At 40.2% G+C, this 25154-nt stretch overlaps 2 protein-coding genes across 4 annotated transcripts in view; one reads left to right on the forward strand and one right to left on the reverse strand.

The window, feature by feature from the left end:
- FILIP1L (filamin A interacting protein 1 like) overlaps positions 1 to 7898 on the reverse strand; it is a 192929-nt gene extending 185031 nt beyond the window's left edge. Inside the window, exon 1 of the mRNA XM_036390322.2 lies at positions 7796 to 7898. The gene's annotated coding sequence lies outside the window, so the exon portion shown is untranslated. The remainder of the gene's footprint in view (positions 1 to 7795) is intronic.
- The window catches only part of CMSS1 (cms1 ribosomal small subunit homolog), a 227918-nt gene that overhangs the window by 186229 nt on the left and 16535 nt on the right, over positions 1 to 25154 (forward strand). For 2 of the 3 annotated variants that reach the window (XM_036390416.2, XM_036390425.2), the window contains exons 2-3: positions 20071 to 20171; positions 24797 to 24868. In XM_036390416.2, coding sequence (XP_036246309.1) covers positions 20071 to 20171; positions 24797 to 24868 — 173 coding nt within the window. Of the gene's footprint in view, positions 1 to 7994; positions 8280 to 20070; positions 20172 to 24796; positions 24869 to 25154 lie in introns of those variants that run through there. The other variant, XM_036390432.2, reaches the window with a different exon arrangement.

The following is a 25154-nucleotide window of genomic DNA, read 5'->3' on the forward strand; positions in this document are numbered from 1 at the left end:
TTCTATGCATGTTTTGCCAGACTTTAAGGATGAGTTCCTTAAGCCTGGATTATACAGAAAATGTGTATGACACTGCATCATGACCTGCTTTTATCTTGTCATGTTATATTATTATGCTAGTTCACTGCTGAGCTTTTTAACCAAATGGCACTGTGGCTCATCTTTATTATAATAGAGACATATTTTAAATTTAAAATGCTTTATCAATACAAATAGAAACCCTTCTTTTGTAATTAGGAATGTCTTTGTGCTTTTTAATTAATAGAATTAATGAAGAGTTATTTGGTTTCTGATGCTATATTTGGCCTTCCACAGCCACATGATTTTAATGATATATAGTTGAAATGTCAAGAAAGCCTCTATAATAAAAATAGAAGAGAAATTAGATTACCTCTGAGACTTAAAGGAACTGTTGAAGAATTTATTAGAGCAGTGTTAAAGTATGCTGTAAAATGAGTCATGTTAGTCTCCAAATTGATCTGGGATATCTGGGGATTCAGAATGCTCTACTACTCAGATTAATTAAAATGTAGTCAGCTGAAACCTTCACTATAATCAAACTTGTTCCCCAGGGTTATACCTTCATTACCATCCTGGTGTAGCCTTCCAGTCCTGACCATTGCTGAGCTAAGTAATCAGTTTAAAACAAAAGCAAAAAATGATCATGACAGCACTTAATGTATGTTTGGGGTTTTTTATTGCTATGCTTGGGCTCTGTTTGATATCATTAATTGTATATATTCTTTCTGCTCCCAAAGACAAACAGTGAGAGACAAAGTATCTCTGATGTGAGGGTTTCCCATATTGTAAGACATGGAATATTTTACAGTTGCTGTTTTCTGTAACTTTGACTAAGGCACTGATCTCCCTCTGCAGATGTGCTGCCTATCTCATCCCTGTTGTGCTGTGGGTAGTGTTCTGCTCCACAGGGGTTTCCTTATCAGGAGTCCTGGAGTAAATCAACGAGGTGGAGACTGCATTTCCCACCAGTGTCTCGAAGGAAGAGCTCACATCATGTGAATTTGTACAGGATACCCAAGGACCTTTGCCTTACGAGGCTGTCTCAAGCTCAGGCTTCAGACCTAGATAAAGCACTGCTTCTGTCTCTCCCACCCTGTGGATATTCTGGCCCCATCTTTGCAGTCTGTCAGCAGTTTGTCCTTGAGCTGGATGCAGTAGTGAAACCCTCTGGATAAGGCTCACTCTTATCTTTCTCTTGTGTCATGTCATGGGCACTGTCCCCAAAGCTGCTGAATAGCAAAGACATGACAAAGAAGCTTTTGATTGTGGCTGTCAGTACTAGAACCTGGAGATTGTAACTCAGAATCAAAATGCATCCAACTGAGTTGTGGCTCTGACAGAGTGAGCCCCAAGTTTGTTCTTCCTACTAATGATCTGAATGCAATGGGTTTGGAGTCTCAAAAATACTTTTAAAAACACTCATGCTTTTTCAAGTGTCTAAGAAAGGGATTTCATGTCCTTTCTGCCAGAATATAACAAACAACTATTATATTCTCCTATATATATTCTATATATATATACTCCTATATATTCTCCTATAGCACCTCCAGAATCCCACAGAACTTTACATATGCTATTTAGGCTCCAACAAACCCCATTAATGGATATTTCTACTTTTTTATTTTTTTTCAGTAAGACAAACTGAGGTGGAAGAAGTGCTAGTGGTTTGCTAAAGGCTAAGTAGTCCCTCTCAATACATCAATGCCTACTCCCAATCTCTTTAGTATAACAAAGCACATACATGCACCTGACTTCCATCCAAATAAATCCTCTAGAAGTCCCTCCTCTGACCATGTGCACTGGACATTTACACAAAGCAAACACAGCTCATCTATGCAATTGTATGATAGAATATTGACTGCTTAGTACATGCCATAGCTTTGTACTTTTAACAATAAAAACGTCTTCAGTGTTAGCAGCCCTATTTAGGTGACATGTCACAGGAGAGGACAGTAGGGAAGAGTCTAGCTGTGCCTTCTGCAGTGATCACTCCATGCCCTGCACTGTTTGATGAAGCCTGGCATTTCTTCCTTTTGTTTCAGTGTCAAGGAGCAAACTTGATGAGAAACCCACTTGGTACATTTATGACAGGGAAATCTAAAATGGAGGAATATCCAGGCTCCCAAAGAGATTTGTGAAATTCTTTGCCCACGTAAGGAGCCAATCTCTGGGAAGACTCAATAAACCTATAATTAGACCTCATGGTCTGCACCTCAGACAGTTGGAAGTCAGATGAAAGTTAGAGTGAGGGGGAACAAAGGCTCTGGTTTTTCCTCTTCAAGAGCCTCAAGTTGCAAGAAAGGTCATATCATTTCAACCTCTTGGTGTCTACTTGTCTGTGTTGAGAAACACCATCACAGCTGTCGCCATGATATTTTCTGAAAAATCCCTTTGCCAGGATTTTTCTCCTGAGAAGCTGAGAAGCCTCAGGGAAAAAGAAAATCAATAATTATCTGCTGCTGTGGAATGCAACAGGTGCATCTTTGATTGGTCCATGTTGGTTGTTTCTAATTAATGGCCAATCACATCAGCTGGCTTGGACTCTCTGAGAGTCACAAGCTTTTGTTATTCATTCATTCCTTTCTATTTCTTTCAAGCCTTCTGATGAAATCCTTTCTTCTATTCTTTTAGTATAGTTCTAATATACCATTTTCCTTTAATATAATGTATATCATAGAATAATAAATCAGCCTTCTGAAACTTGGAGTCAAGATTCTCATCTCTTCCCTTGTCCTGGGACCCCTGTGAACACCACCACATTTGGTGACCTCAAGTGAAGAAAAATTCCACATTTGGTGAACCCTGAGTGAGGAACATTGCCCCACACAGCCTGGTTGTGTCTCCTTCTGAGTGAGTTAGTGCTGGTGAGTGGGTGAATGTACAGCAAGGAATGTGCAGCCCCTTGGCTTGGCTGAGTGAGAAGAACTGCACAGCAACAGCAGAGGCTCGAGCACACGAGCCCTGACACATCATCTCAGCCCTTCATTTTTCCATATATTGACAAGCTCATCCTGTACAGTCTCACTTTCTTCCCAAGTGGGGCTTCCTTGCCATCCCCTTCTTTCAGGCAGGTGTTATGAGAGAGGACATACATCAGATTGGACTGGATGACATCTCTACACTTTGTGTTAGCAGAGGAAAACGCAGTGACGGGAAGAGTGACTGCTGCTCATTTGCTATTTAAGTTGTATTCTTAAAGACAGACAAGATGGTGTAAAATGCCTATTTTTACTCTACTTTGTACATGATTTTTATATTGTTTCTTTAGGGAGAGTATCTCAATTATTTGACATCCATTTAGAGGTATTTTTTTCCTCCTTCATTCTTATATTCACTCCCAATATTATTCATGATTAAGAAAAGTGCATGAGGACTGTGCTAAAATACAACCATGTTGTAAATAATGACTTTTATTTTTTTGCAATGTTATTTGTGCTAGAGATTGGACTCTGTTCTCCTGTTGAAGTGAATGCCTGCAGATCAGATTGGTATGCTAAAAAGCTGGCTATGAGTGAAAAGTGAGAAAGTTCACCTCCAAGGATTTCTTCTAACAGGACTATGTTTCATTTTATATAAAACTGTAATTTACTGTTTTGCAGCTGTCTGTATGCACTTTCACCCTCTGATGATTGACACAGAAGAGCTCAGATGTTTTTGGATTACTTTCTGTGGCATTTTAGCATCAGTAGTGGTCACTGTGAATTTGCTGCAATTGAAAGAACTTAGGCTTATGTAATGGAAGTTAAGAAATTTGTGTCAGTTTTATATAATCCAATTTTTAACTGTTTCTTCCTGCATAGCTTAATGCCACACTGTGTAGGTGGAATTGTCATTGGAAATTGTTTTAAAGCTGACAACCCTCATCTTCTCACGTGAATGGGTTGTATTCCCATCCTGAATAATCACCAAAGTAAAGACTGAGAGCTGGAAAATTGTACTGAGTAGGACCACAAAGTTGTCTGGGTGAGAAGTAGGGCACTGGGTGTAGCAGATTGTGGTTTGCCTGCAGTTTTCCTGAGTTTAGACCTGGCATTTTGCTGCCAAGCATTGTGGTGCTGCAGGCCTGAAGAGTACCTCACTGTTCCAGTGCATTTCTTGTCCTGTGCCTTACTGTGCTTAGTTGTAAGCATGAAGATTTATTGTGCTTTGAGTAGGCAACATGCAATTTGCCACAGTTAGAAGTCATATTCTGTAATGCAAAACATGAAAACCAGTGCTGGAGACCTTTCTGTCAATCCCAACACTTGTATTGGGACAAGAAAGAAAATGCAGATGATGAGTCTATTCTTCCTCAGGGCAGACAGTTTTCTGCAAAGACATATCACTCTACCAGCAGGGCACCCTATGGAAAAGTTGTGTTGTTGGGGCTTTTTCCTTCCTCTTTTTGAAAGATGGATTTGTGAAAGCAGGTCAGACAAAGGCTGGGGTTATGTGCCTGGTTGTGTGTATGAACTTTGATTTCTTTCCCTGTCCTTATTACAAGTAAGTCTCAGGGGAAAGTACTGCTTAGCTGAATGACTATAATTATTTAATTAATTGTTTGCTTAATTAAAGCTTTGGAATTTTTCTGTGTTTATAAGTATCTCTCTTTCCTATACAGCATATATTGGCATATCATCATCCATCCCTTCCTGGAAAGTATATTCAGAAGTGGTGGCAATAGTCACTAAAGGTTTTGAAAGAAAATTTCAGTGCAGGATTTAAGGCAGATCTCCTTCAGCAGTTGTAGCCCCTGTCTTCATACCAAGTTCTGTGTTCCTTCCTTATGCAGGTATACACACAGAGCTGTACCCAAGTACTCACAGACTGACTCCAAGAGCTCCCTTTACCTTGCTCACACTCTCCAAGCCCCTTTTGGGGGTCCCTGCCTCGATGCCAGCTGCAGCACCAGCTATGCATTGATGGTGGTGGCTGGAGATGAGTCTTGGGTCCTGCAGGTTGACTGCAGAGCCGTGTAGCATTGCTGCTGTGGCACCTGGCAGGACCTCTTGTTAAAGGTCTTTGTTGAGGTATGCTGTGACTCTCCCCAAAATCCCAGCTTGCTTCTGTCTGCTCAGCTTGGCAGGGAGGGAGAAAAATCCCAGGGCTGTTTGCAGAAGGTAATTACAGGGAGTGGAGCAGGGGATCTGACTGCTGGTGGGACTTGTACTCCTGGCACTGTTTGGATTTACCCATCTGGCTCTGGTCCTGCTTACACCTGTCAGCTGAGAGGGACAGTGCCAAAGCGAGGGGTGAGTGAATGTCCTCTTGGAGCTTTGCCTGGCCAGCTGGCAGCACACATCATCAGCCAAGCTTTCCCTTCCTCCTCCTCCTCCTCCACAGCCTTGGACATGTCATTCAATATGTATGGCCATGCCCTCCCACCACAAGGGAGGAAGGTGGGTTTCAGCCCCATCAGCCCCTCTATCAGAAATTAAGGGTTTCAATCTTTCTTTCTTTCTTAATTGAGAGGAGAAAAAAAAATAAATTTCCTCCTTTTAATTTACTATTTTTACTTTTTTTTCACTTGTATATTGGTCTCCACTAGAATGGACATATTGTGTCCATTGGAGACCCCACCTTAGCAAGACAAAGCAAGCTCATGGTGCTGGTATTTTTTTATGGAATTTTATGAGGAGAGACTAGGAGGAGGAAGAACTCACCAAGTAGGATTGGCTCCAGAAAGAGGTTAGAAGCAGACTGAGGTTTGTCTACCTTAGAATATGAGGCCTGTTCACTCAGATGTGCTTCTTTCTAGCTTCTTCTGGTAATGCCATGCCCATATTCATCATCCTACTGCCATTTTCCAAAGCTGTCATCCTGTCATCCCCGTGTCAACAAACCTCCCACCAGTTTGGGTGACAGACACATTTTAGACTCAGCTCCTGTGGGGAGGGTGTGATGACCCTTCCTTCAAAACAAGCCAGTGCTGTCTGCCACTGTGACACAGCAGTTCCTGTCCATCTGCCAGGGGGTGTTTGGGAGCACTGCATTAGGAAGCTCAGTCACAGCACTACTGCTTTTTTTTTAAGCCAACCCTACATCCCTGATATTTTTAATATTGATGGGGCAGTAAGTAATATTTTCCCATGTGCAAATGGAGTATAGTACCACAAAGTGTCACAAAAACTAAGTTGATTCATTAGGCAAAACCTGAACATTTAAAATTTGTACGGATGTATTTTTCCCCTTTTCTATCAGTGTAAAAGTACTGTTTATAAAAGGTTGTTCAAATCTTAGGCTGCACTAGATGCTTTTATACTGTGATGCCTTTTACTTGCTGATAAATTTGATAAATGCATTTGCAGTATTTCAGCAACCTTCCTTTAACAGCCTCTTCTTCAAGGTCTTGCAATATAAACCTTCTGGATCCATCAGAGTTATCACATGCAACACAGCCCAAGTTGGTTCCACAGCATGCTACCATAATTTTCATTTGTTAAATAGTCTTAGCACTGCTAGGAAGTATTTTGTGTGAAATGGATTGTGTTTATTACTTCTGTCAAATAAACTTAACACTCAAGACCCAAAGCATAAATTACTAAGCAAAATCAGAAGCAAAGGATGAGAAGATCTTATACATAGTTGAGAGTGAGCAAAATGAGAAGTTTTTTCAGCAGATAAGACTTTTGCCAACTTAGAATGTTTTATAGCCTGATGCATGGCATTGTTTAACCAGCAGCTGTATTAAGAAAAGACAACCTGAAATAAGTACAAAAATTCACCCAGTCACCTTAGCTGAACTCACAGTGACTTCTCTTGCTCTTTGCTGAATTTTAATTCAGAATCCATCTGCCTTTGTTTAGTTGCTTCTGCTAAGGCTTTTACACAGTGATTATGTTGTGCAGTGAGTTGGTGCTGTCCCATCAGTGTTTGGACCTTTGGATCAAGTGGACCTGCCTACCCAATTTTTTCATGTTACCATTCCTGCAGTCTTGCTGAGGTCATGTTGCATTAGAAAGTGTGTGTGTGTGCCAGTGCTAAATCCATGGCTCCAGAGTGTCTTTACATGACAACATTCTCCTCATGTTGGATTCACACTACAGTATCATCTTGGCCATGTGACCTGAACTGTGTTAGGATCTCCTAACAGACAGGAATGCAATGATGTATTCTGTCCAGAGGTTTTTTCCCCTTAAGAATCACAACAGTTTAAAATGAGGAAAATTGTTGAGCCATATGTGTTTTTAAAAAGAGAAGCAATGCTGAACCAGTGTATAGCATACAGTGGAAAGGAAACCAAATACAATATGAGCTGTAATACTGCCTGTACTCTGGAGCTGAGCAACTTTGAAACTATAAAGGGATTTGAGCACATGTTCATTTATTAATTTTATTTTTTTTTACTCATATCTGTGCCATTTGCAGCAAGCCCTATATCACAAACTTGCTCCCATGCTTGCTCATATTGTGCAAAAGAATGTGGCTGAAACATCTCTCAGCACATCTAAATGCATGCCTGTATATGTAATCATGTGCATATAGCCACGCATCTGGGGTTCTCTCATTTTCAGAATGATACAGTCTATTGGCATAGCTGTGTGCTTTTTACAGTAATTTAAGCAGGTAAAAATCAGATAGTATATATTCTATTTCACATGCTGATACCCTTTTATTTTCCCATTTCTTATAGACAGTGATAATGAGAATTGATATTTTTACATGGAGAATTTCATGATCCAAAAATACCTTTAATACTGGCATGCAAAACTGGTGTAGCAGAAGAAGCATATCTGATCCAAATCATTAATTGAGCTGTAATTACAATGACAATACAAAAATGAAGCAACCTTACCTTAGCTCAGGAGAGTCTTTTTGCTCTATCCCAGGCAGTTTCCTCCCCTTATTCAACTGAAAAGGGAAAATCCACTTAAATAAAGATAACGACTGGAAGAGTGAGTGATTTAAGGAGTTCTCATCTGAACTGCTGATCCACTTGTTTTTAGCAAATTGCAAAAAACCTCGATCCAGCAATAGCTCAGAGCGACTTTTCTATTCTCGTGTGTTCTGTGGGCTGAGAATCTGCAAGAATAAACCTGAGACGGTGCTGCAAGAGAGAGACAGCGGGGGGGACCTTGGCACGGAGTTGGACCAAACTCTAAATATAGCCTAACCCACTTTCTGTGCAATTCTCTTCATACTCTGAAGGCAGATGACCTTGTCAGAAAACTGACCTCCTGGAATGTCCCCCTCTTAGTAGAGAAGATCTAAGGGAGCAGGACTGCAGCATAAAGGGACAGAAAAGCAATCCACCATCTGCCTGCAGCAAATGAATTTAGGTATGGGCTCTTATTTTCCTGGTAGTTAGAACTGGTTGTCTCATAATGTGCTTTTTAGTTGATCATTTAAACAAATGAGCTACATGTCAGTTCACAAAAGGCCTGTGCAGATGAGAGATTGCCTTGTAATTGTTAGTCTTAAATAGAGAGCACTTACATAGATGACAAGCCTGATGCCTTTCCTCCTCTGAAAAGCCTTAACATGTCAGAGTGTGCAGTATTGCCCTAAATGCTTCTCACTATAAAAAATTACCCCTCCTTTTACTTGCTCTTATAATAAGTTAGACTTTTTGGAAGAGTGAGTTAAATCCATAAATGTATATTCTAGTACCATATACATTTGGGATGCTAGGATAGCTTAAAAGGGGATGAGAACCTGCAATATCAGAAATCAAACTGCAGAGAAATGTGAAGTATATGCAGAGGAGCAGGAAGCAAAGAATAAGAGGAATAGAAACATAACCCTTGTGCTAGGGAACTGGTTTTCAACAGATGTTTTATAATCTGGGGAATTTGCCACTCTAACTCTGTGTGGCAGCATGTCAGGGTATTTTGTTCTTAGCCTGAAGGAGAGTTTAACTTGATATGAGTCAACCTGATACTCTGTCAAATGGAGACCTGATACTTCTATGTCATATGAAGGCTTCTAAATAAAAAAAGCTTCAGGAATCAGAGCAGCTCAAAATGTCAACTTTGATTTTGTGTGTAAAGATGGGTAGGAGAGCTGGGATAAAAGACTGTTTGCAGTGTTGTTCTTCAGTGGGATATTTTCTTTGATGGTGACATATATGTGAGTGTATGCTACATGATATGCATGCCTGCAGTTTTCCATGTACAGAGAAAACCTGAGAAAAGTCAGGACTGTGATAACTGCATACTACAGATGTGTGCATCTGCAAAACATCCATGAGCCAAAAAGGTGGGAATGGTATCAGTAGTCTGTAAAGTAGCAGTATGTCTCTGTGAACAATAATTTATGCTGTTAAGTTTTTGTGAAGTGTGCTATATATCCTTTTAATTGCAGCCTATTATTTCTGGCAAGTTCCACTGTGTAATTTTATCATGATCTATAGACTTGAAGTGCACAGTATCAGCCAGACTCTCTGTGTTACCCTCACAGCAAGAACTGCAGCTGTGAGCCACAGCTGCTTCCCAATACAGAGAACAGTAAAAAAGTACAAATCTCTGGCAGTATTAAGAGAGACATCACATCTGGGACCATGCTACATTTCTGGCTGAAACTCAGTCACAGTCAGACCTAGGCTAGACCCCACCCATTAAGGCATTTTATGGATTTATCCAAGTTCATCTTTCCTCCCAGTTTACCTATTTCTTCCCCACTAACATAAATAAATGTTTGTCAGAAGTTAATATTATGACAAATGAAGAATGTTGGTGTTGGATTTTGAAGAGAGGACCTGAAAAAGGAACAAGTCCATCTCCAGATAGGTGTGTATTGAATAGCACTGTGTAAGTAGTGAAATTCTGAATGTACAGGTCACCAACATCACTAAACATGGATAGCATTGTGCTGCCTGTGCTCCAGGGTGGCACCCTCATGAGAGCCACACCAACCCTACCAGTTCCAGCTCCACAGTGCCACTGCCCATTCTACCCCTCTCTCTAGTGCCAGGATATTAAATTCACCACAGATCCCTTCATTCAGACCAGGAAGGTGATGAGGATAAAGGAGGGAATATATACTCCTCCCCAGCATGAGTAGTATACTTTTCACCCTCTTTTTCACCAGCTTTGCACCCTCTGGAGCAAGCAGCAGCTTCCATACATGATAGATGGCTCTTAGAAAAAGAAGGAATCACAGTGTTTGGTGGGTGTTAAAGCACAGGCATAGTCATACTTTGGCAGGAACTGGGCCATGCACTTCTCCCATAGGAATATTGTGGAGAAGGAGTGATTTCTTGCTCATACAAATAATACACTGGTTGGCTTTGGGCAGGGAGTTAATCTTTGGGGAGGCTTTTATAGAGTGGCCCTGTTCATGTGTACAGGGCTCTAAATGTTGCATGACCAACCCCAGTGATGCAAACTTCCTGGAAGAAGGGGAAAAGGCTTTAAAAGTGGTTGTATGTGTTCATAAAGATGGATGGAAAAGTGCTTGGATTGACAGCTGTATACACTCAAGTTATCTTTAGGATGACTTTAATTTTTCTGTCTGCACCATGAAGAGGAAAATGCAATAGAGAGTCTGGCCCTAGTTTGTGCCTAGTTTTTCCTGAGCTCTTGTATTTTCCTTGTGATTCTGAATGGGCTTTCTGCATATTTGTTGACAGTTTTTAACTGCCCAGCTTTCTTTGGTAGTATTTCCTGTGGGATTAGTTTGGTCTGACTTTTCCAGAGCCCAGGCAGTTTCCTATCCCAAATGCCTGTGTTGGGGTTGAGACTTATTTCAAGCCAGGCTCGTGGGATTCTCCCTCAACAAAGTTAAACATTCTGTAACTAGTATGTGTGAGCTGATTTTTCTTTTGATTAACCCCAAATTCCTAGACATTTGTAGTTGTTTAAATATGCCACAGAGCATTTACAAGGTGAGATTGTGAACCATAATGGCTCAGACAATTTCCAGTGTGGTCAGCTGTATCCTGGCTTGCCCTGTTCCTCTGCTTTTCAGAGTTGGATAACGTTGTCTTACGAGCATAAACTCTTGGACAGGATTAAAGAAAACAGTCTCCCACTTCCCCATCTCTCTAGAAAATGCTTTTGAATTCAACTTGGAGTTATAAGGAGATTATTGGAAGTTTCAGCATGAAGGATAGTTTTTGAGAGAACAAAAGAAAAAAGAGTAGTCCAAAGCGACTTGTGGATGTTATGTCAGCCTTCACTCATGATACCATTGGTGAAGGGTACAACGAACAGAACTGATTTGTATGATTTGTACCCTGTGCTGAAGTCTCTGGTTGCTCTTTTTTGGCAAGCTCAAAATGAAGAAATTAAATTGGATGGCAAGCAGTAAAAGGACCTGTCATGTTCCTGTCATGTCAAATCTTCATGTTTGTCCTTTTCTTACCATGGGTTTTAAAACTCCAGTGACTAAATGAATACTGAGCTCTCTGCTCACCTTGATGCTGTTTTCCATTGTCCAAGGCATAAGTGGGATATTCAACCTTTACCTAGCAGGTGAAAAAGTTGATTCTTATTAGAAGGGGAGTGGCCCACTACTTTTTACCTCTAATCAGTCATGTTCTGTGGCTTCTCTACCATCTTGCTGTCTTACAGGCAAAATATAACAATGAAAAAGTCAAATTATGAGGAGGGTGAGGTTGTAGCTATATTACAAGCTGGGCCTAGTCTTGATCATACAAAATTTATTCTCCTGTGCTTACATATATACAACAGAAGATTTCCTCTGGTCTTATTCTCTGATATGCCCTGTATTTTGTCTCTTAATTCACTCCCAGTCAGCAAGTCATGTCAAAAATTAGTTTCTAAGTACCTGTTTTGAATGTTAAAGTGTTTAAAAAAGGGGAGATGTAATTGTTAGAAATTTATTGTGGGAAATCCTTTGCATTGCAGATAGTTATGTCTGTGATAAAAATTTTTTTGTCATATCAGAGTATAATGAAAATTAATTGATCTTATTCTATTAAGACCTATTCTTTTTTACTTGGATGGACAGTGATTTTAATTTAAATTATCCATCAGGGTAAAGAAAAGTAACCTAAACTGAATATCTTGTCACAGGATTTATCAGGCAAAAATAGTTGTTTGTGCTAGATATGCCTTTAGAACTGCCCCAGAAAAGGGTCTGCATTTCCAGAAGTATCTTGTCTTTGACTTTGTAGTACAAGCTTTTGCCAGTCCTTAGGAGCTATTACAGGAATTCCTACAGAGTGGCTTGGCACAGGCTTAGCCTGGCTGGGGGGTGAAGAAGTTTATGTTACCTGAATGTTACCTGTGGGGACAAAGCTGAAGCTCCTTTGAATCTTTGATGGGACTGTGTCTGTTTGTGCTGAGTCCCACACTGCTTGCCCCTCAGGTGTGCCTCACAAGCACACTTGGAAATACCCTTTTACAAATACCTTGGCAGGTAAAGTCTGCAGTTTGAGGCATCCTTGCAGACATCAAAACTCACTGCTGTGCTGGAATGCACCTCTTTTGGGAAGGGTCTCTTTAGTTTGTAGGGATTGGAAGGCAAAACTGCCCAGACCAGGGGGACTGTGCACGGTTTGGGATGATGGAGCCCTGGCACCATGTGTAATTCCTATGGAGGTTGTCTCAGCCTGAGCAGAGAGGCAGCTCTGTCTCTGTTGCAGCAGGCTGGTAAAGTCAGAGGAATGGTTGCTAACTGGCAATAACCTGCACCAGAGCTTTCTGTGCAGCTTTCTGCTTCCTAGTGACAACCACAGGTACCAGTGCATTCAGTGTTCCCTCTTTAGTTCTAAATGGTCAAATACCGAAATATTTTAAGGCCCTATGAATGAAGACACTTCATTTGACTGATGTGCCCATTTTCTAAAAGCTAAACTGCAAAAACTGCCTAAGTTTTCCATTAATCTGTAATATTATGTCTTTTAATACAATTAAATAATAGTTTTTCATTTCTTGTGAGAATATGTTCTTGTTTTGATTTCTAAGACTAGATCTTTGTCTTACTTTACTGCTTGAAATGATTTTGCTAATCCTTAGTCAATGAGGTAAGGAGATGTTTTGTTGTTTGGGGATTTTTTTCTGTAATGTGTCATCTAGATTTCTCAGTTGTGCCACTCACTGCACTTGATGCATGCCTGTGATGGGGAGAATTACTTATTTTTCTTGAGTTGCCAGGGGACCCTTTCTAATTTAGCCAGAGCAATCTGAGAAAAGAAAAGGATGCTGGCACTGTCGTGGCTATTTTTAATGCAATGGTTATGTGGTGATCTTCCCAAGGATAGATTGCTTTTGTCTAACATTTTTTATCTCATTTACTAGAAATTTCTAAAGTATTGCCATGATAAATAGCCAGCACTTTTTCTGAAGAACCATATTAATAATAAAATTTGCATTCTTAGCCATTGCATGGTCTGGAAGTCCCCAAAAGAGCTTCATGGCTATTGCTTGCCCAGTTGGCTTTACACCATGGGCTCCAGGGTATCTGAGCTATTATTACCCTTCTCAACAGGGAAAATCAAAGCTGTCCACTGCCTACAGAGAGGGAATTTAGGGAGGATTGACCTGGTAGACATGAAAGAGATCCTCCTTTTGGGGTTAGCTGTGCTGCTGACATACAGCTGAGTAATTTAGGTTTGGACTGTGTGAAATGCTAATTCTGTACCTCCTTCTCCCACTGCTATGCAGAACCTTTCCCTTTTGTCAGGGAAGTATGTTAATCCTTTTTTCTTAGTTAACCAGCCCACCAGCCAGGCCTGCTGCATTTACAAGAGCTCCTCTGTTGTTTGGGTACTGGTGGGCAGCAAGGCAGGACCTGAGCCCTGTGTTCTCTGCTGCCTCCAGGAGAGGAGTGTGCTGTAAAATACGGTCATTGCCACTTTTAGCCCAGCTACTGTGGTCAGCACAACTCTGCTGGCAACAGGAGCCCTCTCAGCTGAGCAAGGATGAACAGGGACCTGGGAGCCAATTTTGCTGACAGCTGTTACATTTTACAGAAATTTAATTGACCTTGCACTGTGTGTACCTGATGGGACATGCAGGAGAGATGCAGTGAGAAAAGTTACAAGTAGTGCATTGACCTTGAGATTACTTAATCTGATCCGCTGAAGATTGAGGCCAGTTTTTAATAGCAAAACTGAGAATAATAAGGAAGTCTCAATTTTTTTTTCTCTGCCTCTCTTCTCCCTTCCTCCCAAAGAAAAATGGCAATTAAGAAAAGTCTCAAGATGTGTCCAACACACTTAGCATTTTAATTGGCATCAAATGTGTTTCAATCTATTGAATTTAGAGATGGGAGCACTCTAAATATTTTGCCCCAGATTAATGAACACAGATCAGTACAATTTAATCAACCAGTAAATAAAAACCAGTAAATAAAAAAGGCTGAAATTAATCCATCATAGCACACCCAAACTGAACTATGCCCACCTACAGAATAATGACAAGCACATAATTTCCTGTAACATATCTGAAACTAAAAAGAGAGCATAACAAATACAAAACCTGTTTCCACAGTGTACTGAACTGCTTGTGAAAAATTAGAGGACAGAGGCTTTATTTAAAATCTGGTTTCAGATATGAGACAGTTTTAGAAGAGGCAGAGAAGGATGGAAATCAGAAAGGGGAGAAGGGGTGGGAGGGCATAATAAATTTTGTACAAACTTTGTTCTCATGTAATTCTTGTTTGGTACTGATACAAAGGCCTGATGAAAGCATAAGGGAAAAAAACAGGGATTTCTGACCCAGAATATGTCTGATTGCAGGCAGATACACCAAATAAAAGCTGAGGGATTCTCCCTTGTGGGCATGTAAAACAGGTTCCCTTCAAATTTTGTCACAGAGAATAATTTTGTGGTAAGAATTGAACTTGTCCTGTACTGGCCTCTGTCACTGGGAGCCTTTTGGACTCCAATCAAGTTTCATCTTGCTTAGCTCCAGAACAAAAAAAAAAAAAAAAAACCCAAACCAAACCAAAGAAACACCTAAAAGAAATCATTCTCTCACTTATCTTTGGCTATGTATGCAAAACAACATATTTCTATTCCAAGTTTTCTTTTTAATTACATGTTGATTGTTCCTACATTATGAAGAATTCTAAGAACCTTGTCTCCTTCCTCTCTCAAAAAGCTCCTTTTGTTTTCTTCATATTCCTGTCTTGTAACTGGCTTCCCATGGCTGGCATAATTTCTCTGTGCTGCATTTATCTTTATTTCAGTCGTAGACTGGCTTGCACCACAAGCTGCATTTCCCAAAGAATTTTTAAATTGTTTTCAGTAATAATTTTTTGTTTATTTTGGGGCATTAGAAAGTGTCCTGCCTAGAAGAGTTTCACTTTTTCAGTCAGCCTTGGTTCTTACAGGAATTAATTAATTATGTCGTTGTCATTATAACTCCTATGTTAACAATTTCAGAGTAGAAAAGTTGCATGTGAAGGTCAGAAGTCTCAGAAATCAGCCTAGCAAATGCAAATTTGTACGTACCAGCTATTTTGTATGAACAAAATTGCATTCACATCAAAGCACATGTCATTACATCCTATATCATAAAGGTCTTGTTTGCCTTTAAAAATATCATAGTAAATAATGAAAAAATATGAATTCATTGTGATTATATTAGTTAATAAAGGTGATTATTAAAGGCAACCTGTTAAATTATCTAAATATCTTTGTACCTTTTATGTGAATCTGTATAAGCATGCAGATGTCTATGTATTAATAGGAGTGTTTACATGTGTATAATTAGTACACATATTGATGTACTTAAACTACATGCATATGTTAGTACTAAATTTGAAAGAAGTTAGAAACCAGTGCACTGGATGATTTTAAACAGTGATTGATATAAATGAAGAAGTCTTTGTGTGTGTGTGTGCATGTGTGAAGCAGAAATGGCTTTTTCCATTTTTGCATGCTTCAAAGTAAGATCAAATATAAATACTTCATGACTGGGAAGCCTGTTAGTATGTGCCATGCTGCTGATGTAATACCAAAGCAATACACGTGGAGAGTTGTGGAATTCCCATTTATTTTTCTATATTGAGAGCTTTTTGTGACTGTTCTGATGCCTTGGACGACCTTGTGGCTGTGTAAATGGTGAAAGTCTCAGGGAAGCAGAGAATTGCTGTGCTCAACAGCATCACCCTGCAAGCAGTGTGTCCTGTCAGCGCCTGCCTGCCCACTCCTTTGCACCTCAAGCCAGATGAAAGTCAACTTTGTATTAATCAGCTGGGTTCTGCATTTTCACCAGCTTATTATTAAGGAAGGATTTGTGAATTCTCCTGTTCTGGCAGAGAGAGGTCTCCTGGGAAGCTCAACACCTCAGAGCAGGGCAAACAGTGCTGGTCTGTTGCAGACATGCTGGTGATCTCTGAGCTTCTGCATAGATTTGCATCAAGTTATGATTTATTTTGTGAGTAACCCCACTGACATCAAGGTAACTGTTTGCAGAGAAAGGTACACAGTTTAATGTGAGCATGGTTGGCAGAGTCTGGCCTGTGGTACTTTGATGCCTGCGACAAAACACTGCTGTCATCACAGGAGCTGACATGGTGTCACAAGCAATTACAGCTTGAGATGAGCTGCGGTCCTGACTGGGACGTGGGTGACTGTTTCTGGAATAGATAGAAAGTTCTCCAGTTGTATGAAATAAAGATACTCAGGTGCTGCAAGATGCTCAAATTTGAGCTGATGTTTGTGGTGTCTGAGTCTGTGCCCTCTTCTCTCACTTCTTGCTGAGAGCGGAGGACGTTGCACCATGAAGTGCTGTCCAAAACTCAAATGAGCAGTGAACAGGTGGTACTTTGTCAGGCTATTTCAGATCATGGAAACCATTTGTCCAGTTTTAGATTGCTATTGCTAGCAGCAGTCTTTCAGTTGTGAGAAAGAGAAGAGGTTATTTAAGACTTACACAACTCCTGTTTGCCTTTCAGAGCATGCCAAGTGGGATTTCAGAAGGAATGCTTGCAGATCACAGGCAGCTTCCCCTGAATCTATTTGATGCAATTCTAATTTATTTTCAATGTGAAACATTGGAAAGAGCTCACACAGCAGTTCATTTCAGTGAAACATGCACAAATTCACTTTGGAGTGGGTGTTTGGGGCTCAAGCACAGTGAGCAAGAGGGATGAAGAGGCAATTCTGATTTCTTTGATGTGCTTCATTTATATCATCTCTCCACAGCCTGCTTCAATGCAGTGTGTCCGAGATCCCAGGGGTGTGGAGCTGGTGTGTGGTAAAGTTGGTCACTCTTTCAGTATCTCTGGAGTCAGAGCAAATGAGACAGAAGTCAGTGATGGGTCCCTTAAATATAGAAGCTGCTCTACCAAGATACAGCACAATAAATTTGCCAGAGAAAGGGTGATCCACAGGGCAACAAGGCCATGGTAGTGGCCAGTGGTAACACTGAATTACCAAGACACCTTTTGAACTTTCTGGAGTATGCTGAATTATGTGATTTTTCAGCTTCTTCTAATGAAATGTTGTATCTGAGATTCCAAAGTGGGTGGGGGACATAAGTGCTCAGTGACTTTGGGTAGGAATAGGCAGGAAAGATCTGCTGCTGTACAGGGACAGCCATATGGTTGTCTCGGTTTGGAAAGACAGGAGTCTGCTAAGGAAGGCAGGAGCTTCCCCTGAAATAGAAAATATAAACCCTCCCCACCCCTCTGAATTGCTATAAATTTTTAATTAAGGGCTTCTCAGGCAAAAAATATGGGAGCAGGAAATAACAGTTCTTTAACAGGGAAGAAAATAAAAGGATAAAATAAACAACGCAGTAAACTAAAACAACACTGACAGAGTCAGAACCCAACCTGGCAGCCTCTGGGTCAGGGTGTTGGTAGCAGTCCAGCTGGGATTGTGGCTACAGTGCCTCCTGGAGTGTCAGGTGTGATTCTGCTGGAGCAGGGATCCTGTAGAAAGGATGTATTCTTCCTCTGAAGATCCAGTGGAAGAGGCAGCTGCTGTTCCTCTGGGAATCCAGTGGAGAAGCTCTGCTGGTGTTTCAGAACCTCTGGATTATATCTGGGTAGGAATGCTTGGCTCCTCCCCCTGGGCAGAGCATCTCCCAGTGGGATGCTATAGTTCTTATCAGTCATGCAGTGACATTCAATAGTCTGTTATCAACAGATGTCCTCTCCTGAGGGAGGAGTGATTGTGATCATTCAGAGAGAGATAAGGCAAACTGCCCACTTGACAAAAGACAACTGCCATACAGATGGTAATGGAAAACATCTTGCCTTGCAATCTGGAACAATGGTACAGGAGCACTTGGACATCCTCAAGAGAAAGATATTTGCTCTGTAATGTAAGGAAAAGCTTTGTCCAACAAACTTTGAGCTTTCTTTGTTGCCCTGTTCACCTGCTGCTGTGTTTTGGGTTGTACAGGACTAGGTACATCATTTCTGCCTGGGCTCTGGCACTCATGTGGCCACAGTCCATTCAGCTCTGATTTGAGCCTATGCCTGCAAGGAGAATAAAGCAGACAGGTCAGCTGAGCTGTGATGTTCACTTGCTGCACACATTCCAGCCTTTGCTCTAGAGCTGGAAACCGAGAGCTTTTCTTGGTGAATTGCTATTTTAAGATTTCAGAACTACTTCATTCTATATTGAGATGCAAACAAGTGCTGTCATTTCTTCCATGGCATTTATTTTGGTTTTAATTAAGTTCATTAATATATTTATCTACCCTCTTCACTTGGGAGTCTCTTAGTCTCTTAGTGAACAGAAAACAAATTCCCTACTCAGTTGCTGCTCTCTTTCTAAAGCTCTTGTGGTTTGCCAAGAATCTAGTCTATATCAAGTAAGATTTCATGACAAATGGCATCCAACCTGATAAAACATTCACTGTTTTTCTTTACTATCTTTCAACTTCCTAAACTTTCTTGAACTCCTAAGAGCTGTCAGACCCCAACTTTAGGGTGTTGACTGTTACACAGGCTTTCAAGATGGGATAAAGGAGTGAAGATTATGAGATGGTATCTTTCTAGGAATAAATATGTACCCATTTTGTTACCCATTCTTTCACATTAGGATTTTTAAAGCCAGTGCCTTATTGCCATATAATATATAATGCTACATTTGTGGATTAATAGAGATTTTTCCCTCCCCTCTTTCATGCCTTTACTTACCTTTTGCTTAAAAATTATTTTGCATATTTTTCACGTATCCTTTCACTTACCTTTTTCAGTAGATAGCTATTTCAACATGGAATTTGGAAATACCAGCTATAACTGATTTTCTCTCTCTCTCGTGTTCTCTGACCATCAGTTTACTCTGTTCACAACTAGTGATATAGATATAGTTATATCTATAGATATAGATATAGTTATATCATCTATACTTCAGGTGATGCTTAAGAAAGATGCTTCTATTCCTTTCTTTTCAAAATAAATAACTTAATCTTGAAGCTGTGAATTTACAGCTTTGGAATACAGGAGGTTGCAATAATGACTGAATAACTGTTGGACAGATATATTCCAATTACAGAAGTTGAATTAATTCAGTTTGATGGATGAAAACACTTCTGGCAATAATCAGGGAAGTAACTCAGTCCCCAGTAGAAAAGTCTGTGTTTGAATACATCTAAAGCACTATTATAACACTGTTGGAGTGAGCTGTTGCTGTGCATTTATTTTTTCCCCAAAGTCTCTCTGTAGATAAAAGAGATGAAGAAGAGAATGGGTAGAGACACCTGAATTTAATTATTTGCCTTTTACAACATAAGTGTGTTTTAGTCTTGTGGACATTCTGCTCAAACTTTGGAAGTAGTGCCTTTGTCTAATTATTGCTGAAGTAAGAGGCACAATTAAAATGTACTTGCAGGAAGTGTGCATATTTTTTATACAATAGAACATTATACATGTCTTGTAATTTTTCCTCTTTAATGTGTGTCAGTAAGGCATTTGGGAGCTTGGAATGGGGATTTTGTGCATTTTTGTATGTGTTTGCTTGGATCTTTTTTCCTTCATCTGCAAGACTTGTTTTAGTAGGAGGAAATAACTTCATTCTGAAAGAAGTATCAGTGAACTTAGCAAGAATGTATTTGTTACAGCTTTATTTATTGCCAATCATGAGATTGTGTTATGGTGACAACCTTTCAGCTAGAGATTTTATACCTGGTTTTGAATGCAAAGATGGGCAGATGGATTTGAAAAACAGTAACAAGAACTCTTCTTTGTTTTAATTAGATCCTTCAGATGATGAAGCTATTGAAAAAGCAAGTGAAAACAGGACAGCAACACGTCAAGATTCAGATTCCAAACCTGCTGTGAAAAAGAAAAGAAAGCAGGTTTGTAAATTAACTAATTGTTTAGCACAACAATGATAATGCATAGGGAAACATAATGTCTTTTTTCTCAGTAAAGGGACAGTTTTCTTCACTCTCTCTGATCTGTTCAGTTTTTTGGGGTTTTTTTTAATTATGTTGCCTTATTTGGAAGTGATCACATTCTAGTACATTTCAGTAATAACTTCACACTTGTTTTGTGTGAGTTGAGATTGCCAGGCCTGTCCTACAAAGTGACTGTCCAGCGGTACAAGCCTGGGTGGTGCTACTGAGTATCCCTCCCCTGAAATTTTTTCCATTTTCCTGCACACACAAAGTCTGGAAAGCTATATTTACTTGTTATGCAGATTATCTACCCAAGCATGTCCCCAGTTCAAGGTCCAAGTGAAAAAGAATTTAGGTCTTCATGGATTGATGTTTTCTTACCCTTGCACTGCTAAAACCTTCATTTAATGCCAAGAGGAACTATGTTGTTCAGCATTACGTGGAGAATGCCAAGGAACATCAGCATCACCCCAGTTTGAGGAGAAAAGTCATCTAGAGGTTGGCTGATTTTATGAAGTTTCTTGTTTGAAGGTAAATTTGTTCTGCCTTCCTCATACCACCCAGGAGAATTGACTGAGTGGCTGTCGGAGAGCTAAAATTACATTGGAAGCTATCTCTCCTTGAGGTTATGGATATCAATTTTGACCCCTAGGTCAATAGTAAATTCACTGTGTAATGCCTAGGCAGCTGCCCAAGTGAAAGCCATTTGCAGGGATGTTCTTTTTTTGTAGCAGAGAAGTGTAAACAACATGGTAGCAATCACTATGCTTTTGGATGTCTTTCCAAAGAGACCAAAGGTGAAGTGATCCAAATATCTGAATGAGATCAATGTTTTGATTAGGAAAGAGAACCAAGCAATACCAGAGAAAGCTGTATTGCCTTTGTATATGCTCTGCCAGAGGTCAGATGCTGAGGGGTGAGAATTCTCATGGAGCCGCCTTTTATCACCATTTTCACTTAGGCATGTAGAAGTAGGTTAAGACACTTTGTTTGGAAGGGTTGCTTGACCCTTTTTATGAGAACCTTAGAAAGGATAGCCAACCCAAGTTATTTACCAAGGTAGCCTAACACTGCTCAGCTGTAGCAGAACACCTGCCACTGCTCTTTGTGTCATATAAAGAATATCAGCCTGCATGTTGGAATCAGGTAATTTGATGTTTAGATGTGAAACTGCAAGAGGGCAATGCTTTATGGGAGCTCAAAGTCATGGATGGGTTATTGCCTGTCTTTTAGACATACCAAATCAGAGTTATTTATGGAAAGCTGGTGGTTTTAACAAATAACAAAATAACAAAACCCATTTTGTTCATGCTGCCTTATTCAGAAGCTGGAAGTTGTTCTGCAATGGACTTGGCACCTCAGAGCCTGTCACGAGACAACCCAGCAGAGTTATGAGCATCCATGTTCCATGTCTGCAGGCTGTCCTCAGGCTTACAGTGAAATGAGTGATCTCTCTCCAGTCTGAGTGATGCAGTGATGTGTTTACTTTGTCACAAACCCCAAAAGTCAGAGTATGTGGCTGACCTGGAATGTAAACTTTCACACACATGCAAGACTGTTTTCACTCTACATTTAATTTCCCATCACTTTGGCAACGTGTAAAGAAAAAAAGCATGTTAGAAATATAATACAGGAAATATTTTATGCTCTGTGTATGATTAACAAACAAGGAATTTATGACATTTTAGTTCATAAATCACTGGTCTCGGCACAAATTTCCTGTTTTCTGCATTTTAAGAATTTCAATGTAAAAATAGCATAAAAACACAGAGCATGAGGGAGCAGTGTCAAAAAACAGTGGTTGTCTGCTTTGTGTCTTGCATAAGAAAAGCATGCAAATGACCTTTTCCTAAGGGTGGCATGCAAAGAGCTATTCCATGAGTAGGTAGGCAACTAATGCTTAGATAAGGGTCAGAAGTTCAGGATAGATCAGATGCTGAAATATTTCAGACTGCAGATCATCAAAGACATGTAAGTTTACAGCCATTCACCACCACAAAATTTCTCTTTTTATGTCACTATTTTTAATGTCTGAATAACATGGATTTCCTATTGCTGGGCTAATAATTTAGGCATAATATACTATGCCTAAATATATATAAGCAGTGTAAAGGAGGCAATTTTGAGTCTTAACATGCTTCTCTCTAAGGAAGCAAGGCTTTGACTACAACCCTGCTGTGTGCTTTTGTTGCCTGCTGTTTCTGTGGCTCTTGAAAGAAAGGGTTACATACTGCCTTCAAAAAAGAAGCCATGGCATTTGGTGGTACTTTCAAGTATTTGAATGAAGGCTTAGCAGTGAGAAGTTTTTTCTTTCAGAGAAAGTTTTTCAGCTGTATGGCACATTTCATTCTTTTCTCATACAGATACGAGTTGGGAGTGTTTGCAGAGGTATGTAAAGCACTTCATGATGTATAAGAAGGGAGAAATGGGCCCAAAGTGGATGAGGGACATTTTTCAGTATGCTGGAAGCACCAATGGGATAGGGAACCATCAAACTCTACTGGAGGACAGAGTTTCAGGTTGGCCCTTCTCTGACTTTTTGATTGCTTGTAGGTAGCCCTTTACTGAAGCAATGCAAAGGCTTGTCCTCTGCATAAAATACGGTGTTGAACATAAAATTTATGATTAAAACACCTGGCTAATGGCCTTTAAGTATCTCTGGACAGCTGGGATGTGTAAGAGTAGAGCAGAGGGTAGCTCTGTTTCAGTCTCAATGTCTGGGAATGCTAATGGTAGGGATAGGAATGAAGAAACGTATGGTGGTGTTTTAAAAACACTTGAATCAGAGTCAGGACAGAGATTTTTCAAATAGCAACAAACCAAAAATAAAGTAAAAAACCATTATATTAACTCTGGAAGAATTTTGTTAATCAAAGTGAGTTTCCACTTGCAGTCATTCCCTTCGTTTCTACTGAAGATAATCTTTGTTTATAGCTGAGAAAATCACAGGGAAACATTTCTGTTTCTGAGGAAAGATATAATCCCTATCACTTCTCATGGGTTTTGATGCAGGCTGCATGACATTCCAGCTGTAGAGTGCTTTGCTAGCTGTAGCAAGTCCCCAGCCAAACCTTCTCTGGTAATTCCTAAGTTTCATTTCAATCCTCAACCGGTTTCAGAGCCACTGCTGTACAATACTCCCACCTTGGCAAGGGCAGTGGCTGAGGCTGCATCACAGCACAGAGAGTAAGAGGTCATTTATTTGTGTTGAGCATGGTGGTTACCTGTTTTAATAGGTAATTTAGCAAGGGAGGAAAAGAGAAATGAAGGCATAATATGAACAATTAAACCTCAAAAAATGCTTCTGATAAGGCTGTGAGAGTGGGCTTGGACAGGCAGGAGTGTGCTGGGTTGGGTCATTTAGCACCAGTTGCCATGAAGTGTCCTCCTGCTAAGGTGGGGCAGTACAAGGAGGGCTCAGAAAGGCCCAGAAACTCTGAGCTCCTCTTTGCTTTCCTTTGTCCCTCTTGGCCTGACTGAAGCTGCCTTCCCAAGGCAACAAAGGAGCAGCTTCTCTGGCTTTCAGCTAGCCTCCCTTTCCTGCTGATACTTTTCCTTCAGGCTTTCCCCAGGGAGGAGTGCTGGATTTGCTGTTCCTGAGCTTTTTAATGCTCCATGTGATGAGTCTTCTCCACATTTTCTCACAAGAGCAGAGTTTTGCAGCCAAATGCATCTTAGTGGCGTGGAGCATTTTCCTGCAGCTCAGCCTATTTTCCCATTGCTCTTCATCAAGTCACTTATTAAGTTCCAAAGCCTGTCTATGTAGGTAGATGTACACTTCCATTGGGTAGAAGGTCCTAAGAAGGCAAGAGAATTGCTACACTCGAAAGAAGTCTGGGCCTTGCTTCCTCTATTTTGGTCAAATTTTAGGTGGTTACAGTCAAATCCTAGCCCTGGATTATGTGAACAGGGACTCTGGTACAAATGGACCAATTCAGCCTGTTCACTCAGGCACAAAAAGGGGTTAATGATAGCACCATGTATTTTTCTTGTGTGTATTTGACCCTGCCTGCTATGAAAAGTCAAAGCAAGAATGGGGTAGGACAAATTTGTAAGATGTTTTCCTACATTTTGTATTACAAGTGTAGAAGGAACTTCAGAGCATGATTGTTTCTAATTAATCTTGCCCAGTTCCATGTTATTTTTACTGTCTGGATGCTCACCTTAGACCCAGTTATTTTAGAACACTACAGCAAAGTTCAGAAAAATGATCATTCACAATAGCAGAGATTAAAAATATAAATTTACTGGTAGATTTTGTTCATATTTTTCTCCTGATTTTTTTTAATGTATCAAAACCTGCTTTTCACCATTTTATGGTGTTATGACTACATCCTGAATGCTTCAATTTTCTCTTCTTTTATTCCCTCTCTTGGTTGCAACAGCAATCTCAATTCCAAAGTTACTTTGTATACATATAACTGTAAGGATTTGATTCCTTCTATGGGTGGGGAAGTTCAGTTTTAATTGTTTTTTTCCTAGCCCAGCATTACAGTTTCTGTATCTCCTTTTACCTCCTTTGCCTTCCTTTGGTGACTTTTTTCCTTACCTCTTTTTTTTTTTTTTTTTAACGTGTTTTGCAGCCTACAGAGTGTATTTTAAGTCAGCCTGAAGAAAAGCAAGAGAGCACTGTGAAAGCAAAGAGGAGGAAGAAGGTATGAGTGTCCCAGAGTGTGTTTGGGGTTGGCCAGTGGGTTTAAATGCTGCTACAAGATGCAGAATGGGGACAACTCCGTGATGATGAGAAGTAATATGGTCATAATATTGCAGCCTCTTTTAGAGAAGAAGAGAAATTCCTAATTTTTAAACCTTACTTGAGATACCTGTTCCCAACCTGATCTGTGGCATTATGTCTGTGTTCCACTCAAGGGCTGTTATGGAAACCCAGGGCACTGGGAATATTTCTCTGTCTGCTCTGGGGTGCCCTGACCCCCAGGGGAC

Source organism: Molothrus ater, chromosome 2 (genome assembly GCF_012460135.2).
Source record: "Molothrus ater isolate BHLD 08-10-18 breed brown headed cowbird chromosome 2, BPBGC_Mater_1.1, whole genome shotgun sequence".
In the NCBI taxonomy this organism is placed as follows: Eukaryota; Metazoa; Chordata; class Aves; order Passeriformes; family Icteridae; genus Molothrus; species Molothrus ater.